Consider the following 19,602-nt stretch of genomic DNA (forward strand, 5'->3'; position numbering starts at 1 on the left):
GCAAATTACACAGTATTATTCCCTATACATATCTAGTAATGATCTTTTTCCACAATGAAGAGAGTGTTCTGGTACAGTGATCCGAAATACCTAAACAAAAAAGATATTTATCTTTATGACGGCTAATCTGGCAGGAACTTCATTTCCATTCTCCCCTTTTATTCCATCACGAAATGCTGCTATCAAGCGACATATTTAAAGAAATAGATAATAATTAATTAATTTCATGAATGCCATATCACGTGCAGCGCGGGGGTGAGTGGGGGGGGGTGCATTTTACGGCAGCTTACTTGTTTCGTATTTAAGAAACTGGCTCAGTACCTGTGCTATTAGTACCTTACAAAGTTCACTCTGTTTATTGATCTTGATCTATTGTGCAGGTTTATGAAAAGCATATTAGGAGGAGGTGAACTGACAGGAACATGCAGGGGTGGAAGGGGGTGTGTCCTTTAGCATAAGGGTATGCACCCTTTTTAAATCTATCTGCTAAGATAACAACATTAGGGGACCTGCCATGAATTGCACCCCCTTTGAATTCTTGAAGCATTTTGGTATCTAATCACCGGAGACAGAGATACAGGGGGGTACCATTCACGGCAGGGTACCTGCCGGGAATTGCACCCCCTTTGAATTCTGGGTATGAATGTCCTACATAAATGAAATTTGCTCAGGTAGTACACTTTGCCATACAGTGTGTACTGTCCAAAGCATTTTGGGATCTAATCACCAGAAACAGAGATACAGGGGGGTGCCATTCACAGCAGGGTACCTGCCGGGAATTGCACCCCCTTTGAATTCTGGGTCTGAATGTCCTACATAAATGAAATTTGCTCAGGTAGTATACTTTGCCATACAGTGTGTACTGTCCAAAGCATTTTGGGATCTAATCACCAGAAACAGAGATACAGGGGGGTGCCATTCACGGCAGGGCGCCTGCCGGGAATTGCACCCCCTTTGAATTTTGCAGGAAAATGGACATCCAATTTTAAATTATTTAGGTTCCCCTGAATCACAATGTTTTATGGAGTGATCTACAGTTAGACAGATACAGAGCGCTCCGTTATGTCAGGATTCCTTTTTCAAGAAATGTAAATATCAGTCGCTAAACTTGTCATGTATGTTTTGGTACCAAGTTTGCATCATGATTCACAGTTAAAATTACAGTTTGAACGCCAATGTTCTTGGATGCCAAAAAAATGAATATGCTGCCTCATGACAACACATGTAATGCACTGTACCTACACAGATTATGAAACAGACCTTGCTGATGTCAAGTGGGCATGAAATGGGATATAATGTAGAAACTTAACTTAATGTTCTAGTTATAATTATTCATTTCAACATTAAAGTTTTCCTATAGATATCATCTGAGATTCAATAGGCAAATTATTTTGTGAAGGCATAGAAACTTTAATAAGAAATACAATTAACAATCCCAACAATGACTACAAACAAAACGCTTAATTAAATCAAAAGTTCACTTATTATTATGGATAATAATAATAATGTTAGAAAACAATTAGTTGCATTGTCAAATAAATAAGTAATTAATCCTACATGAAACACAAAACTAATAAAATGACAATTCCTTATGTGCATGCTGGACAAATATAGTCCTGATCAATAGGAGGATTCTGCATGCAGTCATGGTGGTACCATCTGCTGCAAACATCACAGCAGACCTAAAGGGAAGGGAGAGTGTTTCCATTAAAGTATGGTTAACACTTATCACATTAAGTATTCAAAGCAATTAATGTAATCAGAATAGGTAATTCAGGGAAGATTATTGCCTACATATAACAAGTACTGTCCTAAAACACAAGTAAATATGTACAGCGCCCTCCACAATTATTGGCACCCCTTGTAAAAACTTGTAAAAAAGGCTTAGAAAAAATCTTCCTCTCAGTGAAGTAGCTTCATCTCACACTGAAATAAATTTGAAAAATCCAACCTGTCTTTGAAATAAATTTATTCAAAGAAAAAACAAATCCTTCATTAAGAAATAATAATTTTTCATAAAAACACATGTGCCACAATTATTGGCAGCCTTAATACTTAATACTTTGTACAACCTTCCTTTGCCAATATAACAGCACTAAGTCTTCTCCTGTAACATTTTATAAGGTTGGAGAATACAGAGCAGGGTATCTGAGACCATTTCTCTTTACAGGTCACCCATTGTCCTAGGCCCTCTCTTGTGCACTCTCCTCTTCAGTTCAGCCCACAGGTTTTCAGTGGGGTTCAGGTCAGGGGACTGGGATGGCCATGGCAGAAGCTTGATTCTGTGATCAGCTAGCTATTTTTGTGTTGATTTGGACATGTGCTTAGGATCATTGTCCTGCTTGAAGACCCAGTATTGACCCAACTGGATGGCCCAGTTTTAGTTTCCTAGCACAGGCAGCAAAATTTTGATTTAAAATATTTCATGGAGTCCAAAATTCCATGTATCAACACAAGGTTTCCAGGGCCATTGTAGGAAAAACAGTCTCACATCTCAGAACCTCCACCATATCTTAGATGGGATAAGGTTTTTTTTTTACTACAGCCATCCTTCTTTTTACACCAAACCTACTTTGAATGTTTATTACCAAAAAGCTCCACTTTTGTTTCATCAGACTATTAAATTTTGGTTCCAGTCAAAGTTGTAATAGTCTTTCGCAAACTCCAGCTGTTTACGTTTGTGGTTAGCTGACAAAAAAAGTTTTTTTTCTGGCATACCATCCAAATAATACATTAGAATGAATGTGGCATCTGGTGTTTTTTTACGGAGACCCCAGTTAATCAGGAAGTCATGGATTACAGCTTGAAGGTTCCTTTTCACTCCAATCAACTCAAAGTTGTACAATTTACATGGGAAACATGCTTCAGTTACATTGTGTTCACTGTAATTTCCAAGGCTGCCAATAATTGTGGCACATGTGTTTTTATGAAAAATTATTATTTCTTAATGAAGGATTTGTTTTTTCTTTGAATAAATTTATTTCAAAGACAGGTTGGATTTTTCAAATTTATTTCAGTGTGAGATGAAGCTACTTCACTGAGAGGAAGATTTTTTCTAAGCCTTTTTTACAAGTTTTTACAAGGGGTGCCAATAATTGTGGAGGGCGCTGTACATATTTACTTGTGTTTTAGGACAGTACTTGTTATATGTAGGCAATAATCTTCCCTGAATTACCTATTCTGATTACATTAATTGCTTTGAATACTTAATGTGATAAGTGTTAACCATACTTTAATGGAAACACTCTCCCTTCCCTTTAGGTCTGCTGTGATGTTTGCAGCAGATGGTACCACCATGACTGCATGCAGAATCCTCCTATTGATCAGGACTATATTTGTCCAGCATGCACATAAGGAATTGTCATTTTATTAGTTTTGTGTTTCATGTAGGATTAATTACTTATTTATTTGACAATGCAACTAATTGTTTTCTAACATTATTATTATTATCCATAATAATAAGTGAACTTTTGATTTAATTAAGCGTTTTGTTTGTAGTCATTGTTGGGATTGTTAATTGTATTTCTTATTAAAGTTTCTATGCCTTCACAAAATAATTTGCCTATTGAATCTCAGATGATATCTATAGGAAAACTTTAATGTTGAAATGAATAATTATAACTAGAACATTAAGTTAAGTTTCTACATTATATCCCATTTCATGCCCACTTGACATCAGCAAGGTCTGTTTCATAATCTGTGTAGGTACAGTGCATTACATGTGTTGTCATGAGGCAGCATATTCATTTTTTTGGCATCCAAGAACATTGGCGTTCAAACTGTAATTTTAACTGTGAATCATGATGCAAACTTGGTACCAAAACATACATGACAAGTTTAGCGACTGATATTTACATTTCTTGAAAAAGGAATCCTGACATAACGGAGCGCTCTGTATCTGTCTAACTGTAGATCACTCCATAAAACATTGTGATTCAGGGGAACCTAAATAATTTAAAATTGGATGTCCATTTTCCTGCAAAATTCAAAGGGGGTGCAATTCCCGGCAGGCGCCCTGCCGTGAATGGCACCCCCCTGTATCTCTGTTTCTGGTGATTAGATCCCAAAATGCTTTGGACAGTACACACTGTATGGCAAAGTATACTACCTGAGCAAATTTCATTTATGTAGGACATTCAGACCCAGAATTCAAAGGGGGTGCAATTCCCGGCAGGTACCCTGCCGTGAATGGCACCCCCCTGTATCTCTGTTTCTGGTGATTAGATCCCAAAATGCTTTGGACAGTACACACTGTATGGCAAAGTGTACTACCTGAGCAAATTTCATTTATGTAGGACATTCATACCCAGAATTCAAAGGGGGTGCAATTCCCGGCAGGTACCCTGCCGTGAATGGCACCCCCCTGTATCTCTGTTTCTGGTTATTAGATCCCAAAATGCTTTGGACAGTACACTCTGTATGGCAAAGTGTACTACCTGAGCAAATTTCATTTATGTAGGACATTCATACCCAGAATTCAAAGGGGGTGCAATTCCCGGCAGGTACCCTGCCGTGAATGGTACCCCCCTGTATCTCTGTCTCCGGTGATTAGATACCAAAATGCTTCAAGAATTCAAAGGGGGTGCAATTCATGGCAGGTCTCCTAATGTTGTTATCTTAGCAGATAGATTTAAAAAGGGTGCATACCCTTATGCTAAAGGACACACCCCCTTCCACCCCTGCATGTTCCTGTCAGTTCACCTCCTCCTAATATGCTTTTCATAAACCTGCACAATAGATCAAGATCAATAAACAGAGTGAACTTTGTAAGGTACTAATAGCACAGGTACTGAGCCAGTTTCTTAAATACGAAACAAGTAAGCTGCCGTAAAATGCACCCCCCCACTCACCCCCGCGCTGCACGTGATATGGCATTCATGAAATTAATTAATTATTATCTATTTCTTTAAATATGTCGCTTGATAGCAGCATTTCGTGATGGAATAAAAGGGGAGAATGGAAATGAAGTTCCTGCCAGATTAGCCGTCATAAAGATAAATATCTTTTTTGTTTAGGTATTTCGGATCACTGTACCAGAACACTCTCTTCATTGTGGAAAAAGATCATTACTAGATATGTATAGGGAATAATACTGTGTAATTTGCTTTGATTCTTAAAGCGAAGGACTTCCTTGTTCTCAAACTAGTAAACTGATGACGAGACAAATAAATCACCTACGTTCTCGTTCGGAGCTCATCGTTTACATGTCACAGTTTATCAGTTTCATATGGGTTAAATGCAGCCTTCGTGAAGTGGGACAGTGGTCTTCTAAATGTGCAAACGCAATGTAATATTTCTGTTGCATATTTAGATTGACGGAACTACGTATTTTCCCACTTCGAATAGAAGAAAAGAGCGGTGCGCGCTCCCGACAGGGGGTGCATTTCACGGCAGGGGTGCAGAATTCGGCACAACACCGGCATCATATGATACTGCCATGAAATTAAAAAAACTATCGGCGGAACTGTGCTCAGCTACCGCTGGACCACATGAACAAAGTCGTGTGTTAGCCCTAATCGGCTGCCGGGCTCAGTACTGTCCCGGCATCATATCATACTGCCATGAAATAAAAAAGTATCGGCGGAACTCTGCTCAACCACCGCTGGATCACATGAACAAAGCCGTGTGTTAGCCCGAATCGGCTGCCGGGCTCGGCACTGTGTCTCTACCGACAGTGCCGACATTCAGCCAGAATCGACCCGACTATGCATGCTATCTGGGCGGTCGTCTAGAGTGTGTTACCCCGCAAATAAAACCCTTTTTCGTATCCACGGCTTCCTTCGCCGGCTTCCCTGTGACGCTTGCACATATTCTGAACACCTCCGTAAATAATTGCACAATTTCCTCGTTTGCTTAGAGTTTATGTTTATATTTATGTGTATAGTTTATTAATATATGTTTATTCTCTGTGCCTGTTTGTACTGTAAGAACTGGAGCCACGTCGTCACGTCTCACTGTATACATGTATATAGCTGAGATGACAATAAAGTTCGCTTTGGCTTTGATTATGTTTGTTTAAATCGAGCGGTTGTAAGTTGTGTGGTGAGTGTTGTGGAGAGTATCTGTTGTGTGATTGTTAATGGGTTGCACCTGGGGGGGGGGGGAGGAATGTCTTTTTAAAGGGAGTGGAATAGACTGAGGGGGGTTGTTCTTTCTTGGGTTGGTTTGGGTGGAGAGAGGACCGAGGTGGTTCGGGAGGGAGGGGGAATGCCTTGGCTGTCCGCGGTTAATGTTGGGGGAAATGTGGTGTGCCCGTCGCTGATATTAGATCGGCCGCGGGCGAAGATAAGTAGGTAAGAGTGAGGTGGGGGGATTAATGTGTAGGGAAGTTAGTTATGTGTGGGCGATAGGGAGCCGCGGAGCGAAGTGAGTTTTGGGAATAGAGCCTCTTCCTTCTTCGGGGGAAGGACGGGGAGGGCTGTGTTGCCTCTCCCCTGAGAAGTAACCGTCCTTTTAAAGGTTTCTCTGTCTTTTTGTATGAATGTGTGTGGTTGTGTGTCGATGTTAGCCGGGGTTTGTAGTAGAGTTGTTGAGGGTGGGGAAGGAGACTGATGGGGGTGATTCGGGTGATATACGGAGTGCAGTGCTTTTCCCCCACTAGATTTGTGTATTTATAATTATGGATTTGGTTGGCGTGATCTGATGTAGTGGAGTTAACACGTGTGATGTATTGCCCCCTACTGTCTGGTGTTGCCCTCTGGGGAGGATTGTGATCCCCGGCTATTACATTAAATAAAGTAATATTCTATTTATACCCTTGGCTTCGGTGTCTGGACCTCCCCAGATAATTTATAAAAAAAGGTGGTGGCAGTGGTTACCAGTGAACCCGTTTAAGTTGTACCAACATAGGAGTTTTTAGTTCGCTACACTTACTACAGTTGTTTTACGGTGGCTTGGGACAGCCTGTGACAAATATCTTGATATGGAAAGTGTATAAAAATCAGTGTAACTGACCATGGAACACACTTATGCAGAAAGTCCAGGCAGAAACACCGTTGTTAAAAGACTGACTTTGAATTCTACGCAAGTGACTCCGGACTCATGTTCGGCTCTAAGGCAAAAACCACGACACAGTGACCAGTGCATCGCTGTCAGTCAGAGATGGTAAATTCAAAGCCAAATAACATAATTAATCTACCGACTGGCAATTAATCTAGTTAAAGGATTTGAATAAAATGTAATTTATATGAGAGTAAAAACTATTTTAAAAGAGTATTATTTAAAGATCTTAAATGACATTCTCAAAGTTTTCTTCTGGTGAAGAGAAAGTTTCATATTTAAAATCTGTCGCTGAACATGGAAACATATTAACACAATATTCCTTTTCTGTAGAAGTTAAATTTCAGTTTCTTCTTTTCTGTTGTATAAATATCTAACTATTACTCATGGAAATATCGCATATGTCAATGTTTGAGCCTATCGTGTCGCCCTAAAAAAGACTGAAAAGTAACATTCTGGGTTACTCCTATAGGTTACTGTAATTGTCACTAAGGACCTACAAACGTTCTAGTAAGGCGATGGAAAGACCAAATAGGACCAAAAAGGAAGACAAAAGCAATCAAAAGGATTATAGTTCTTGTATTTCTTTAACGGTGCTGAATAAAATTCAGTTTACATTGACTTAAAAACAGCAGTTTGAAGAGTATTGTTCTCACATCAAATGTTTGAGGAGAAAGTTACATATAAGACGGTACATATACTTTATTGCTGAATACGCTAACATACAAATACAGTAATATTGCATTTTCTGTAAGAGATAAATTCTGACTTTCATGACTTTCATTTCATTTATGAGAATTTGTTTTACTTTTTTCCTACCAGTAATCATCCCCCTTGTCACACAAAGCTTTCATCTTTCTCACATTCTCTTCAAAAGCACTTTGTATTGGTTTTAAAGTTGTTTCGACACACTGAAGATGACCCTTCTTATCTGACATTTGCAGAACACATTTAAAGATTTCCTGAAGTACCGTCATGAGGGGCTCAAACAGAATAAACTTCCTTGTCTGTACCTCGCCTACTTTAGCTATCCCAGCTAGATCGGTCAAAACCCTGACAGCATTCCTGAACTTCTCCTGGACATCAGCTATATCAAGGCGCTGCTGTGTGACGTCTTCTATAGTTCTTCGTAACACATCCAAACTGGTGTTAGCTTGAGAAATCTCCTGTGTCTTCTGGTTGATCTTTGTCTGACAGTCAGAAACACCTAGAGAACTACTTGCCACTTGACGTTCCCAGTTGTGAACTTCACTTTGAGCCTGATTTTTAGCATCATTTGCGTTGTTCATATCTGTCTGGTAAACCCCAATCAGGGTAGCTCCTGTAAAACAAGAGTTAAAAATCATATAGAAGACAATGTGACTGCCATATGCTGATAATTCAAAACATGAAATCAGAGTGGGAAGACAATAGGAGAGATGACGAGGTAACAGGCGCATTAACAATAATATGAAATCTCTGTTTTTTTTTTTATCTCAGGCAACAAACAAACCCTGAGAACCAAACCTCTAGTTTGAGAATAAATCCCACACCTGTGTGTGTCTCCCTTGTGCTCCTCAGCACTCCTGCTCCCCAAAACAGTCTCTCCTCCCTCCCCTTCTTCACATACTTCTGTTCACAGCCCAGATCAATTCTTACTCATGTCTGACAGTATTAAAGATGTTTTTCTGCAGATGCCCTGCAGCTGGTAGCCATCTGCACTGCACTGCACTAAACCTGTGATACTTCCAGCTAAACATGAATCACGCCCCATTCGGTTTGCTCTGTTAGATTTTAACAGCACGTACACTAGCTTTGAGACTCATTTGGTTCTGGCTTGGGTAATACTTTGAATATTTTTTTTTCTTTAAAATATACCTGACCAGTTTTTAAATTGGAATTAAATACGGTGTGTATGCATGATAGTAAACATGATATTAGTTTGAAAAAGCAAAATCTGCAAATGTATCACTCACCAACTATGGGTCCAGCACATGGAACAAACATCAGACCGATCCCAGCGTTCCTCACAGCTTCATCGTGCTCCATTCTTCTACGCATCTCATTAACTTTTGCCTGCGTTGCTTGTAAGTGTGTATTTGCATTTGCTAACGATCTCTGATGCTCCAGTAGTATGTTTTGCTGACTTGCAAGCTGGTCTTGTAGGTTTTTGCATTCAGTTTTCTTGTCATCCTGTTGTCGTTGCAGTTTTCCTTTCTGTTGAGTTAATTCCTCACACTCTTTATCTATACTTCCTAAAATACCAGAAGCTCTTTGCTCTGCTTCCACGAAGTTATCCTTCCCTTTAATAATTAAAGAGCGAAGCTCATCGTGCTTGTTCTTCATGTTACCTTTATTAGTAAATACTATGACTGAAAGATCATTAAAGCAAAGGATGCCGTCTTTGAGAAGCGGTATTACGTTCACAACGAACACCTCCTCTTTGTTGGAAAGGCTGACTTTCTGACCAGACATTTTTTTCCACTCCGATCTCTTTGTAAAACTTTTGCTTGTATATCTTTTTGTGATCCTCAGCCTTTACAACCGCGTGATTTTGCAGTGAGCTGAAGTAGTCGTGACTTGAAATAGTCGTGGCTTAAATTCGCATGATTTCAAAGGGGCGTGAAGGGCAGTGACTCACGCCCACTCTGATGGGGCTGATTTACATTAAGCAATGAGCAGTGTAGGTTTAATGGAGAAGAAAAGCATGAAGAAAAAAATGAAAGACACTACAATTTACATACTCTTGAAAGAAATATACCTGTAGTTTATAAAATGTGTAATTTGTATTACTTTTAAACTAGAAGGGCTTAGTTTAAGGTCCCGCTGCAGATAAGATCGGTCACCCCTGGTTTAGGGCTTACTTACTATAGGTTGTCGCACAGAGGTGGGATGCAAGGCAGGAAAAAGTCTGAAAATAGCAAAGACAACAAATATTTTTTTTTTTAACTGAGACAAAATAGGAACATATTCTTTTTTAAGAAAGAAAAAAATAGAGAATAGAGAAGAGAAGTGCATGAAAAAGACAAGAGTAAATGTATTCTTTTTTTTTTACATTTAAACCTGAATTTCATAATTTCATACTAATTTTTTGTCTTACTTTTAGTTTTGGAATGATTGTTTAGCAGAGAGAGTAACCTGCGGTGATTTTGGTGTTCCTGAAATGTAATTCATAATTGTATAATTCATGGATTGACAATACCTCTGAAATTCACACAGGTAAAACTTAGTTACCATCATTTGGTTGGTGAACGATCACACCTGCGTGACAGTTATGGTAACACCTCAGAATCATGTGAAAATAGAATTAACTTCACACAAACCAATTAATATTATGGATTATACTGACATATTAGATGTCTTGCTGGTATTTTTCCAGACGGTCCCAACAATCAGTATTAATGTAGCTGATCAAGCTTTTCGCTAGAAATGGTACGTGTCTGGTTCTTTTAAAAATAAATGTGAGATGTTTACACAATGACTACACATACGTTACACACATCACAAATCATTGCTATAATAAGCAGTCGAGGATGGATGCAAATACAAACTACATTTACTGAAAATGCTAAAACCTTTTTGAGTTGCAACCTGTTTACACAGAAATCTCAGTTTTCAGTATCAGCACATTTCATCATAGTAAGCTAGATCAGTTCAAACTTGTCTCCACAAAAGCAGAAGTGACTTGTTATGCTTGCATTTGTCTGTTTTTTTCCTCCAGGAACTTGTGATTCATATTTGATTTACACGGCAACTTAAGTGAATTCACTAAGAATATTGAACATAAATCCCAACCCAGACAAAGAATGACTTGCTATGTCCAGGTAAATGGCAATTTTTTTAGTTTTATTATGCACTGCTGAGGGTTATACGCAGAATTCAATGACCCTGCATTCAGCACAGACACGCTAATTAAGATTTAAAGCCAAGCCTGAACTTAGCTTTAGTAAAACTGAATTCTGCTGAACAGAAAATAGTTTTTATATAACACTCAGTAACTCTGGAAAGGGAAAGATTATTGTGAATGTCAACATGCAAACCTTACAAATAATCACTCTGAAAGTGTCCATGTTATAAGGTATTAGCAAAACATAATCTTTGGCTCTTGAACGGAATGTTTTAACTAAAAAATCTAAAAGATAGAAAACGTCAGACGTTCTGCAGTATTTCCCTCACTAAAGGGTTTTTTTTTACTGCAGCCTTCGAAATGTCGAATTGTGATACTGGAGACATTTTGAGCTCTTTATTTTATGCAACATTATAAATGACATAAATCCAGTTTTGTATACAGTAAGTCATATGTGTATTAACATTCACATTCAGATCAGAAATGGGGCAATCCTTTTCTACAAATGAAAGTATAATTAAATCAGGAAAAAACAATTTTATAGACGCTTCAGCGACAAAATGCAGTAAAAACAAAACAAGCCACTGATTCATATGAAATGCGAACAACCTGCAGCCAGGGGCGCCGCTAAGGGGGGGAAAGTTGGGACAATTCTAAGGGCCCACGCCCTTTAGGGGCCCCCAGAGATCTGAATGGGTGTGGTAGAGGGGCCCAACCTCATATTTTGTCATAGGGCCCAAAATTGCTAGCGGCGCCCCTGCCTGCAGCTATCATAGTAGAATTTATCGCCTTTCTGAGGAAGCAGGTCTGAACCGATCTAGATATTTGTGACAAAAATTTGATGACTCAACAGAAAAAAAAAACATCGTTTTTCTTTTTTTATTTTTCCAGTAAATGTCCACCTAAAAGATGCAAGTGAAAAGCTGACTTGTGGATAAGCTTCTTATCAGCGTTGGAGTGCAGACAGTATAAGACAAAATTATTTAGGGTAGGTTCAGTATTAATATCTCACGCTTCACTAATGCTTCTGAAAAACTTAATCCTTCCAGGCCAGAATGTTTAGGATATTTACTGATTAACAATTATTATTAAGCTGCATGATCTTAAGTCCTCAAACACTGCATCACGGACTTCACACGTCTGATTTCTGTCCAGACTGGGATTTTGTTTCAACCCGCCAATTAAATTCTCCGTGACTCTCACTCTTTATGCTCAACTGGTTGGTTTAAAGAAAATCTTGTTCTGGACTTTTACTCTATGGACCTGAATCACCCACCTCTGGTCACGATAAGTCACTGTGGTAATATCAAGATGTCTACAGCTGTGTTTAGTATTGTTTATTTTACATTAATGTCAGAGATTTAAAGCGAAATCAAACGTATATCACCCGCAGATTAGATGTTTTTACCCAATAAATGTATTATCATTTTTATGGAATGAATTTCAATGAGCTGACCTACGAAAATGTACCTCAGATACAGGTAGATAAATTTATACAAATGAAATAAAAATATACAAAAAATGAGTGCATTCCTGTTCTTTTGACATATCTGACATGAGATTTGCCCCTGGGAACATGATTTAATAGCTTTTCACCGTAGAGCTTGTTGACAGATGGTTTTCCAAATTACCACTGTGCTGTAAATTCTTTCATAATGAGCAGCTCCCTTCACGTCTCAGAGTTGAATTTCAGGCTTTTTCACATGACATTAAACAGGATGTATGGCATTTATCAGAATTCATGTTACTTAACATGAAAAAAGGAATCGATGGATAAAAGATAATAGAGTAAAATTAGAACAGAATTTCTTTTAACTTCAGCATGTGGTTGCATGGGTATAAAAAATAGGCTAATTATCCATCCATCCATTATCTCCTGATTATCTGGGGTCAGGTCACATGGGCAGCAGTCTTAGCAGGGATGCCCAGACCTCCCTCTCACCGGTCAGCTCCTCCAGGGGAATTCCAAGGCGTTCTGAGGCCAGCCTGGAGATATAATCTCCTCTGCATGTCCTGGGTCTGCCCCCGGGCCTCCTCCTGCTTGGACATGCCCGAAACACCTCCCCACTGACCCATCCAGGGAGGTGGCCTAGATAGATGCCCGAACCACCTCAGCGGGCTCCTCTTGATGCGGAGGAGCAGCGGCTCGACTTTGAGCTCCTCTCGAATGTCTGAGCTCCTCACCCTGTCTCTAAGGCTGAGCCCAGACACCATGCAGAGGAGACACATTTCTGCCGCTCGTATCCACAATCTCATTCTTTCAGTCACAACCGAGAGCTTGTGACCACAGGTTGGGGGGGGGGGGGTAGGAACGTAGATCAACCGCTAAATTCATAGCTTTGTCTTGCAGCTCAGCTCCATCTTTACAACGGCAGACCGCTACAGCGTCCGATGCCGCAACAATCTGTCTGTCGCCCTCCTGCTCCTGTCTTCCCTAACCCGTAAACAAAGGGTTAATTATGTAAATCTTTACTTTTATGTATTTCCATATTAGTACTTATTGTCTACTCGTGTTATTTAATTTAGTTATCCTTCTACCTTGTTACTTTTGCATTCTGGGGTGGCAGCAGCTTCATGTCACTGCTGGGGTACCACCACATTCATGCAGGTGAAAAATAAAAATCTTCAGTCTTGAGCATCGTTAGGAAGGAAAACAGATGTTCCTGCTTGTAGCTCCAGTTTAATTTTTGTTTCACAATCACTGGTGTAATTATAGTAATTATAGTTTAATATTGCAATGTATACTTTTCGTTTATAGATAGATTTATTTGTATCGCTAGATAATTTGTACAATAACACCATGAATATAAGTCTGCATCGACATGGTCTGTTTCAAGGGAATGTTGAAGCTAGTTTTAACTGCACTGTTTGTCGAAAACTTAATCCTCCCGACTTCAGCTGAGGCCCAAAAGTTCTGGATATCTTATGCTTAACCATGAGCCTGTGCCACATTTCTAATACGTGATATGAGATACGATCCTACAAACTCCCCCCCCCCCCCCACCCCCGTGTCTGTAACTGGTTTCCAGCAAACAGTAACCCCCAAAGGCTGGTGTGTGATTCATTGGTTTAAGCCCCTGTGCCTGTGTGTGCCTGCAGGGAGGTTAGTTAAGAATTTAGGTGGGGAGAGACGGAAAGCCCAAATTGTTATTAAAATTGGGCACTGTAAAAGGCCTACCCTTCGTGGTCTGTATTTAAATACTAGGAGTATTAGCAATAAAATTCATGATTCAGAGGCTTTAATTTCATTAGACACTTACAACATTATCGGAATGAGTGACAATTATGGTTTATTCTTTTTTGCTGCTGAGTGCCTTGGTCACGGCAAAGTCGGCTTTAAGTCCGTATTGCCGCAGAGAATGAGACCCTGTCAAGACACATTCTTGCCCTGTCTAGAACTGATTCCAGCTGCGATGTCAAACCGATCTCTCAACGAGAGTCTCCCTGTCATTGAACATGCTTGTCTTATGTGAGAAACCAGCCTATTTTTCTGACTTGAATTACTTAGTTTGTACATCTTCATTATTCAATTGCTTTAAAAGCTAAAAACAAAAGCTTTGAGTCACCATTCAATAACATATATGAAAGTATTTCATAATTCCTAATGCTTTATACTTCAGCCTTTGGGGACAGCGACAGGACTTTTACAGTAAGTGAGGTGCAGTGGGTGTGTTAAGCAGCAAGCTGCACAGACGTGGTGGGGGTGAGCACACATGCGCGGGGAGATCGGGGTGGTGGGTGTGTGCGTACATGCGCGGGGAGATCGGGTGGTGGGTGTGTGCGTACATGCGCGGGGAGATCGGGGTGGTGGGTGTGTGTGTACATACGCGGGGAGATCGGGGTGGTGGGTGTGTGCGTACATACGCGGGGAGATCGGGGTGGTGGGTGTGTGTGTACATACGCGGGGAGATCGGGGTGGTGGGTGTGTGTGTACATACGCGGGGAGTTCGGGGTGGTGGGTGTGTGCGTACATACGCGGGGAGATCGGGGGCAGGGCACTGAAAGCAGAGAATAAAAGCTGCGCACAAAAGCGCCTCCTTAACAATCAGAAAATCAGGCAAGAAGCAAGTATCTGCAAGTATATAATCTACTTCCTGTCAGGTATTTGACTCTTTACTATATGTTTCTGCATGTGTGATTACAAAACTTGTTAGAGTAAAAAATGAAGTATGATGAAATTTATCTGATTTATTCTGCAGCTTTCAAGTCGTTTTTAGAGCATTTATTGCATAGTGAGGGAGCATGTATCTGGACAACTTATGGAAACATACCTTACAGAATGTTTGTACGATGCGCTGAACGTGGAATGTTCATACGTATATTGTGACATGATATATTCATGTGGCATTTGTATTTTAAAATATACAAATTTGCATTTGTATTTTAAAATATTCATATTAAGATTGGAAAGCTATAAAATATAAATATACAGCTCTGGAAAAAATTAAGAAAGTACAGCAATTTTTTTTTGTCTCACTCATTTCTCCATTTATGGATGTGTACAGGTACCTGTGTAAAATTTAGAGTTTTTTTTTTTTTGTAAACTCCAGCTTGGCTCATCTCTGTTTCTCATTGATAAACAACTTCTGCCTCGCTGTATGAACAGTCCTAGCTGTGCACTTCATACCACTTAGTGTTTCCCAATCCTTCATCCTTCAGTTTATGAGACACTGCCGGATAAGTTGACTGTCATCTCTAGCATTAGAATGCCGCTTCTGCCCTCTGTCCGTCTAGTCCTTGATCATTCCCAGTGTCTCCTGCTTCACTTTATTCTTGTGTACTGCTGTCTTAGAAATTTTGCCCCAGGAAGCCACCTACTGCTCAGCGTAGCCTCCTGCCAGCAGAACCATGATTAAACGCAATGCAGTTTCTTAAAAAATATGGGGTGGTCTCTTAATTTTTTCCGGAGATGCATATGCATTTACATAAATGTATTTTACATTTGTCTTTTGATCTTCCTAAACAGGTGCTCTTGCTTAATTATTAAGTTTGATCTGATTTTAATCCTTTTTGCAGTAGAAAATTAATAAGAGGTATTGGAGTGAGTGGTGCCCCAACCATGTGCGCTTGTCACTTTGGCTAAAAGTTGGATAAACGGATGGCATGTAACCAAAAAGACACACACCAATGACAAAGCTTAATGCCACTGTTTAAACCATCCAGACTTATCCAGTGTTGCTCCAGAGCGCCATCTTCTGAGTAGACAGTGATACTGCATCCCTGACCCAAGTCAAGTCAAGTAGTTTTTATTGTCATTTCAACCATACACACAGTATACAGTGAAATGATATAATGTTCCTCCAGGACCATGGTGGAACACAGAGCAGGACAAAACAGAGCAACATCATAAGTGCAGACAGGACAGTCCACCCTAGAAAGGGGATTATTCCAAAAAAAGGCAGGCAGCTGGGTTTAGTTACCTGGATCCCATGAAGGGACAGAGATGGTGTCACCACCTACACTGACAAAAAACATCACCCAGACCTCAATGTGCTGTGGATGTATAATTATCAATAAAACTTGCTATTGTAAACTGGACTATTTTCGTTCAAACTGTTTTCAGAGACGCACACATTTTGCTGTGCTGTTAAAAACATTTAGTCCATCCATTGGTCTTTTAGCAGCTTTTATAGCAAAGGGTCATGAGTATGAATATAACTGACATACACTCTGAAAATGTCACGAGCTAACACTTTTAATATTTATCAGAGCGACATCACTGAATTCTGAAGTGTTTCAGAACACTTTCTTTTCTTTTTTAGGAAAGACGAGAATGGCAGCTCTGTGGGCCGGAGATGACACCGAAATGGCTATGCAGCCATATGCAAACTGGGAGGAGTACCTGATGAATGTTCCACTCGCTGTAGCCATGCTGGGTGAACTGGTCTCTGTCTCCCCTACTTCAGATTTCTCCATTGACCCTCCAGAGGGTGGCTTTAAGTACATCAAGTACCCAGACTCGTTCCATGCCTGTCTAATGCAAGTGGCTAATTCTGGATGGACGGCATTCAGTGAGGCTCACAAGAACATGGAGCAGATCCGTCTTCAGGTTGCCAAACTGCCAGTTTACATAGAGAAGGCAGTCAGTCAGATCAGTGAAGAGCCGCTCCAAAATCCTCCCTCTGAGCAAAAGGAGAACGCATCTACTATATCAGAAGACTGCATCAAGCTAGCCAGGCTTACACAACAGAACATTACCCAGGTCAAAAACCTGACTGAAGAACTGTTAGAAGCAAGCATCCGTGCAAAAAGGGAACATGCACCACAAATGGTTCAGAGTAGCTTAGAGGAATCCGTGCAGGAAGCCGTTTCATACGTCATAAAAAACGAATTGGGCAAGATTCTATTTGAGGACATGGATAAATGGATAAGTAACGCAGAAAACATTATACAGAGAGCAGCAGAATTACACCAAGAAGAACCAGTAATGCGTCTCATGTGTGCAGCAGCTCCGGCTGTAGAAAAGGAAAGTGAGGATTTATCTTCTGTGTGTAACGTGTATTCCAAAGCCAGGCCGCTTGTGCGTTTGGCCGAAACGCTGAGCGATTTTGTTGATGAAAAAGAAATTAAATGGTCTGATATCACTGATCAAAAGCAAGGGCAAGCAAAGATATCATACCTGGTGGAACAATGTGAGCAGATTAAAACATCCGTGGAGAGTGAAGAAGACTGTAATGAAAAAAGCACTGCAATCGACATATGCAAGGAAGCTATGGACCTGTGTTCTGAGCTCAGCATGATTGGAAGTGACCTTAAAGGGAAGTGTGAAGACAGCAAGACAGAAGAAATCATGGCAAGAATACAGGCACTGCTGACAAGAGCTCAGAAATTTGACCTTGATAGACAAGCACTGCAAGAAAGTATTAACCTTGCACCGCAACTTCTACAGCATGTTGAACACGGCGGGAAGGTAACTGCAGGCAAAATGCTGAAGGAGAATATCCGTCTTCGCATAGAGCAGAGTCGAGTCCAGCTGAACAAGGTGAGACAGCTGCAACAACAGAGTTTGGAAAACCTGGAGAAAAACCAGAAGGAGCTGACAGAGATCTTAACTACAACAAGTCTTGATGTGAAAGACAATGATTTCGACACAATGGCTTGCATTCTTAGCAAGTGTCAAGATGCCATGGCAACAGTGAAACAGGCATGGGAGAAGATGGTGGATTCAGCTGAGCTCATGTCAAAGAACATCCAGTCTTGTCTTCATGTTATGCCCCAAGAACTTACAAAAGATATGTCAAGCTCTAGAAAAATGCTTATAAAAGATGCAATCTACCAGCAAGCCTTCTATGCATCCAATGTAGCCAGCATGATTAGCACAATCTCTGGGACCTACGTTGAGGTTTCTGAGAAGCACCTGATGGACACGATCAGCAGCCTGGGCAAACTCATGGCTCTGGATCCCGTCAGCCCAGATTTTATGAATGAGCGCCAAAAAATTCGAAATGCCTGTAAAACAGCTCTGTCTTCCATAACAGATCATGTGAAGACGACAAATGAGCAATCTTATCAAATGGCAGAAGACAAGCTGAATCTAATCGAAAGCGAAATGAAGTCTCTCTCAGCTCCAAAATCTGAGGAAAATATAAAAGAGATCAGAGAAATTATAGAGGCTGTATTCATGTCGGAAGCTGATAAATAAGTTCTTCCCTTGAAGAGGCTTAAGACAGTATCTACCAAAGTTTAGTGAAAATGGCACATGTAAACCCCCAATAAATACTAAATGAGATACAAGCATAATATCTGAATTATCTGTATGTGTCCATCCATCTTCCAAACAGTTATCCTGATAATGGTTTTAAGATAAAACATTCATATGATGCATGAAAATGAACATGTTTTATTGATCAGAACCTACCACATCATCAGAAGTTACCACATTACTTGGGTAATATTGATCATATTACGTGTTTCTGCTATTAGATTAACTTTATAAAGCAATTAATTCAAATAAGTAAAATTTCGTTCAAGGAAATAGACTCTCAAAGCAGTCAGCCAAACTAAGCACATGAGTTTCAAGGATTTTCTAGTTAAAGTTGCAGGTTTGAAGACACCCTGAGTCTGTGACACCAAGCAAGATCAACACAGCTTCTGAAGTCCAGGGGTGGAGATCCACGTACAGGAGAGACCTGGAGTCAGACTGACCTCACTGTCAAAGGTCAAGGAAGAAGACGACGTCGACCCAGGGGTCCCACCCAAGATCTTCACTGGATACATATTTTGTATTAAGTAATCATGTGCATGCATGTTTGAGCAAAATCATATATACGTATACTTTTATTTGCTAAAATACAATTGTTAGTATACCATAGTATACCACCATAACATTTTATTAATGGGCACTTGTATGTCAACCAGCTTGTAACAGGGGAATGTATTTTAACGACATAGAGCAAAGTCCAGAGATCGGGAAGCTTGAGCCACCTCAGGGCATCCATTACTGTCTCTGCTAATAAAGCACTGGGATCCAGCCACACACTACTTTCCTGTGTTCTTTACAGAGCAGTTACTGATTCATTTTGGAGGCTAGCTACGGTGCTGCTTACTTTACTATTAATATGCAAAGTAGCGTCTTATTTGTGCAATTTTGGTATAGCAGAGAAAACAGAATTTGTTCTGAGATTATTATTAAGAGCAAGCACAACTGAGAAAACGTGTAAACCAAACGCACTGCGTACATCGACGTGTCTGAATAACAAGGCAGGCTAATTTATACGTTGTAAAAAGATATATTTAAAATTCCTAATCAAAAATACAAAAATCATTGCAATCACAAT

General features: G+C 40.0%; 3 protein-coding genes across 8 annotated transcripts in view; 1 reads left to right on the forward strand and 2 right to left on the reverse strand.

Moving 5' to 3' along the window:
* LOC125739311 (uncharacterized) overlaps positions 1-19,301 on the forward strand; it is a 117,641-nt gene extending 98,340 nt beyond the window's left edge. For 5 of the 6 annotated variants that reach the window (XM_049009299.1, XM_049009298.1, XM_049009301.1 and 2 more), the window contains one exon: positions 16,588-19,301. In XM_049009299.1, coding sequence (XP_048865256.1) covers positions 16,599-18,467 — 1,869 coding nt within the window. In that variant the 5' untranslated portion in view covers positions 16,588-16,598 and the 3' untranslated portion in view covers positions 18,468-19,301. Of the gene's footprint in view, positions 1-14,587; positions 14,927-16,587 lie in introns of those variants that run through there. The other variant, XM_049009283.1, reaches the window with a different exon arrangement.
* The window catches only part of LOC125739323 (uncharacterized), a 112,392-nt gene that overhangs the window by 79,201 nt on the left and 13,589 nt on the right, over positions 1-19,602 (reverse strand). The window lies entirely within an intron of this gene.
* On the reverse strand, positions 7,563-9,573 carry LOC125739325 (uncharacterized). Its single transcript, XM_049009329.1, has 2 exons — positions 8,955-9,573; positions 7,563-8,320 (listed from the first exon to the last, which is right to left on the reverse strand). Exons 1-2 carry the CDS (start codon positions 9,451-9,453, stop codon positions 7,815-7,817), a joined length of 1,005 nt encoding a protein of 334 aa, XP_048865286.1. The 5' UTR covers positions 9,454-9,573; the 3' UTR covers positions 7,563-7,814.

The sequence above is a fragment of the Brienomyrus brachyistius genome, chromosome 3 (genome assembly GCF_023856365.1).
Source record: "Brienomyrus brachyistius isolate T26 chromosome 3, BBRACH_0.4, whole genome shotgun sequence".
Taxonomy (NCBI): domain Eukaryota; kingdom Metazoa; phylum Chordata; class Actinopteri; order Osteoglossiformes; family Mormyridae; genus Brienomyrus; species Brienomyrus brachyistius.

Bases quoted from the DNA above. Each gene is read 5' to 3' on its own strand.
- LOC125739325 (XM_049009329.1), bottom strand. From the start codon at position 9,453: ATGTCTGGTCAGAAAGTCAGCCTTTCCAACAAAGAGGAGGTGTTCGTT. The intron at 8,321-8,954 runs GTGAGTGATACA...CTTGTTTTACAG, and splicing joins ATGTGCTGGACCCATAGTTG to GAGCTACCCTGATTGGGGTT.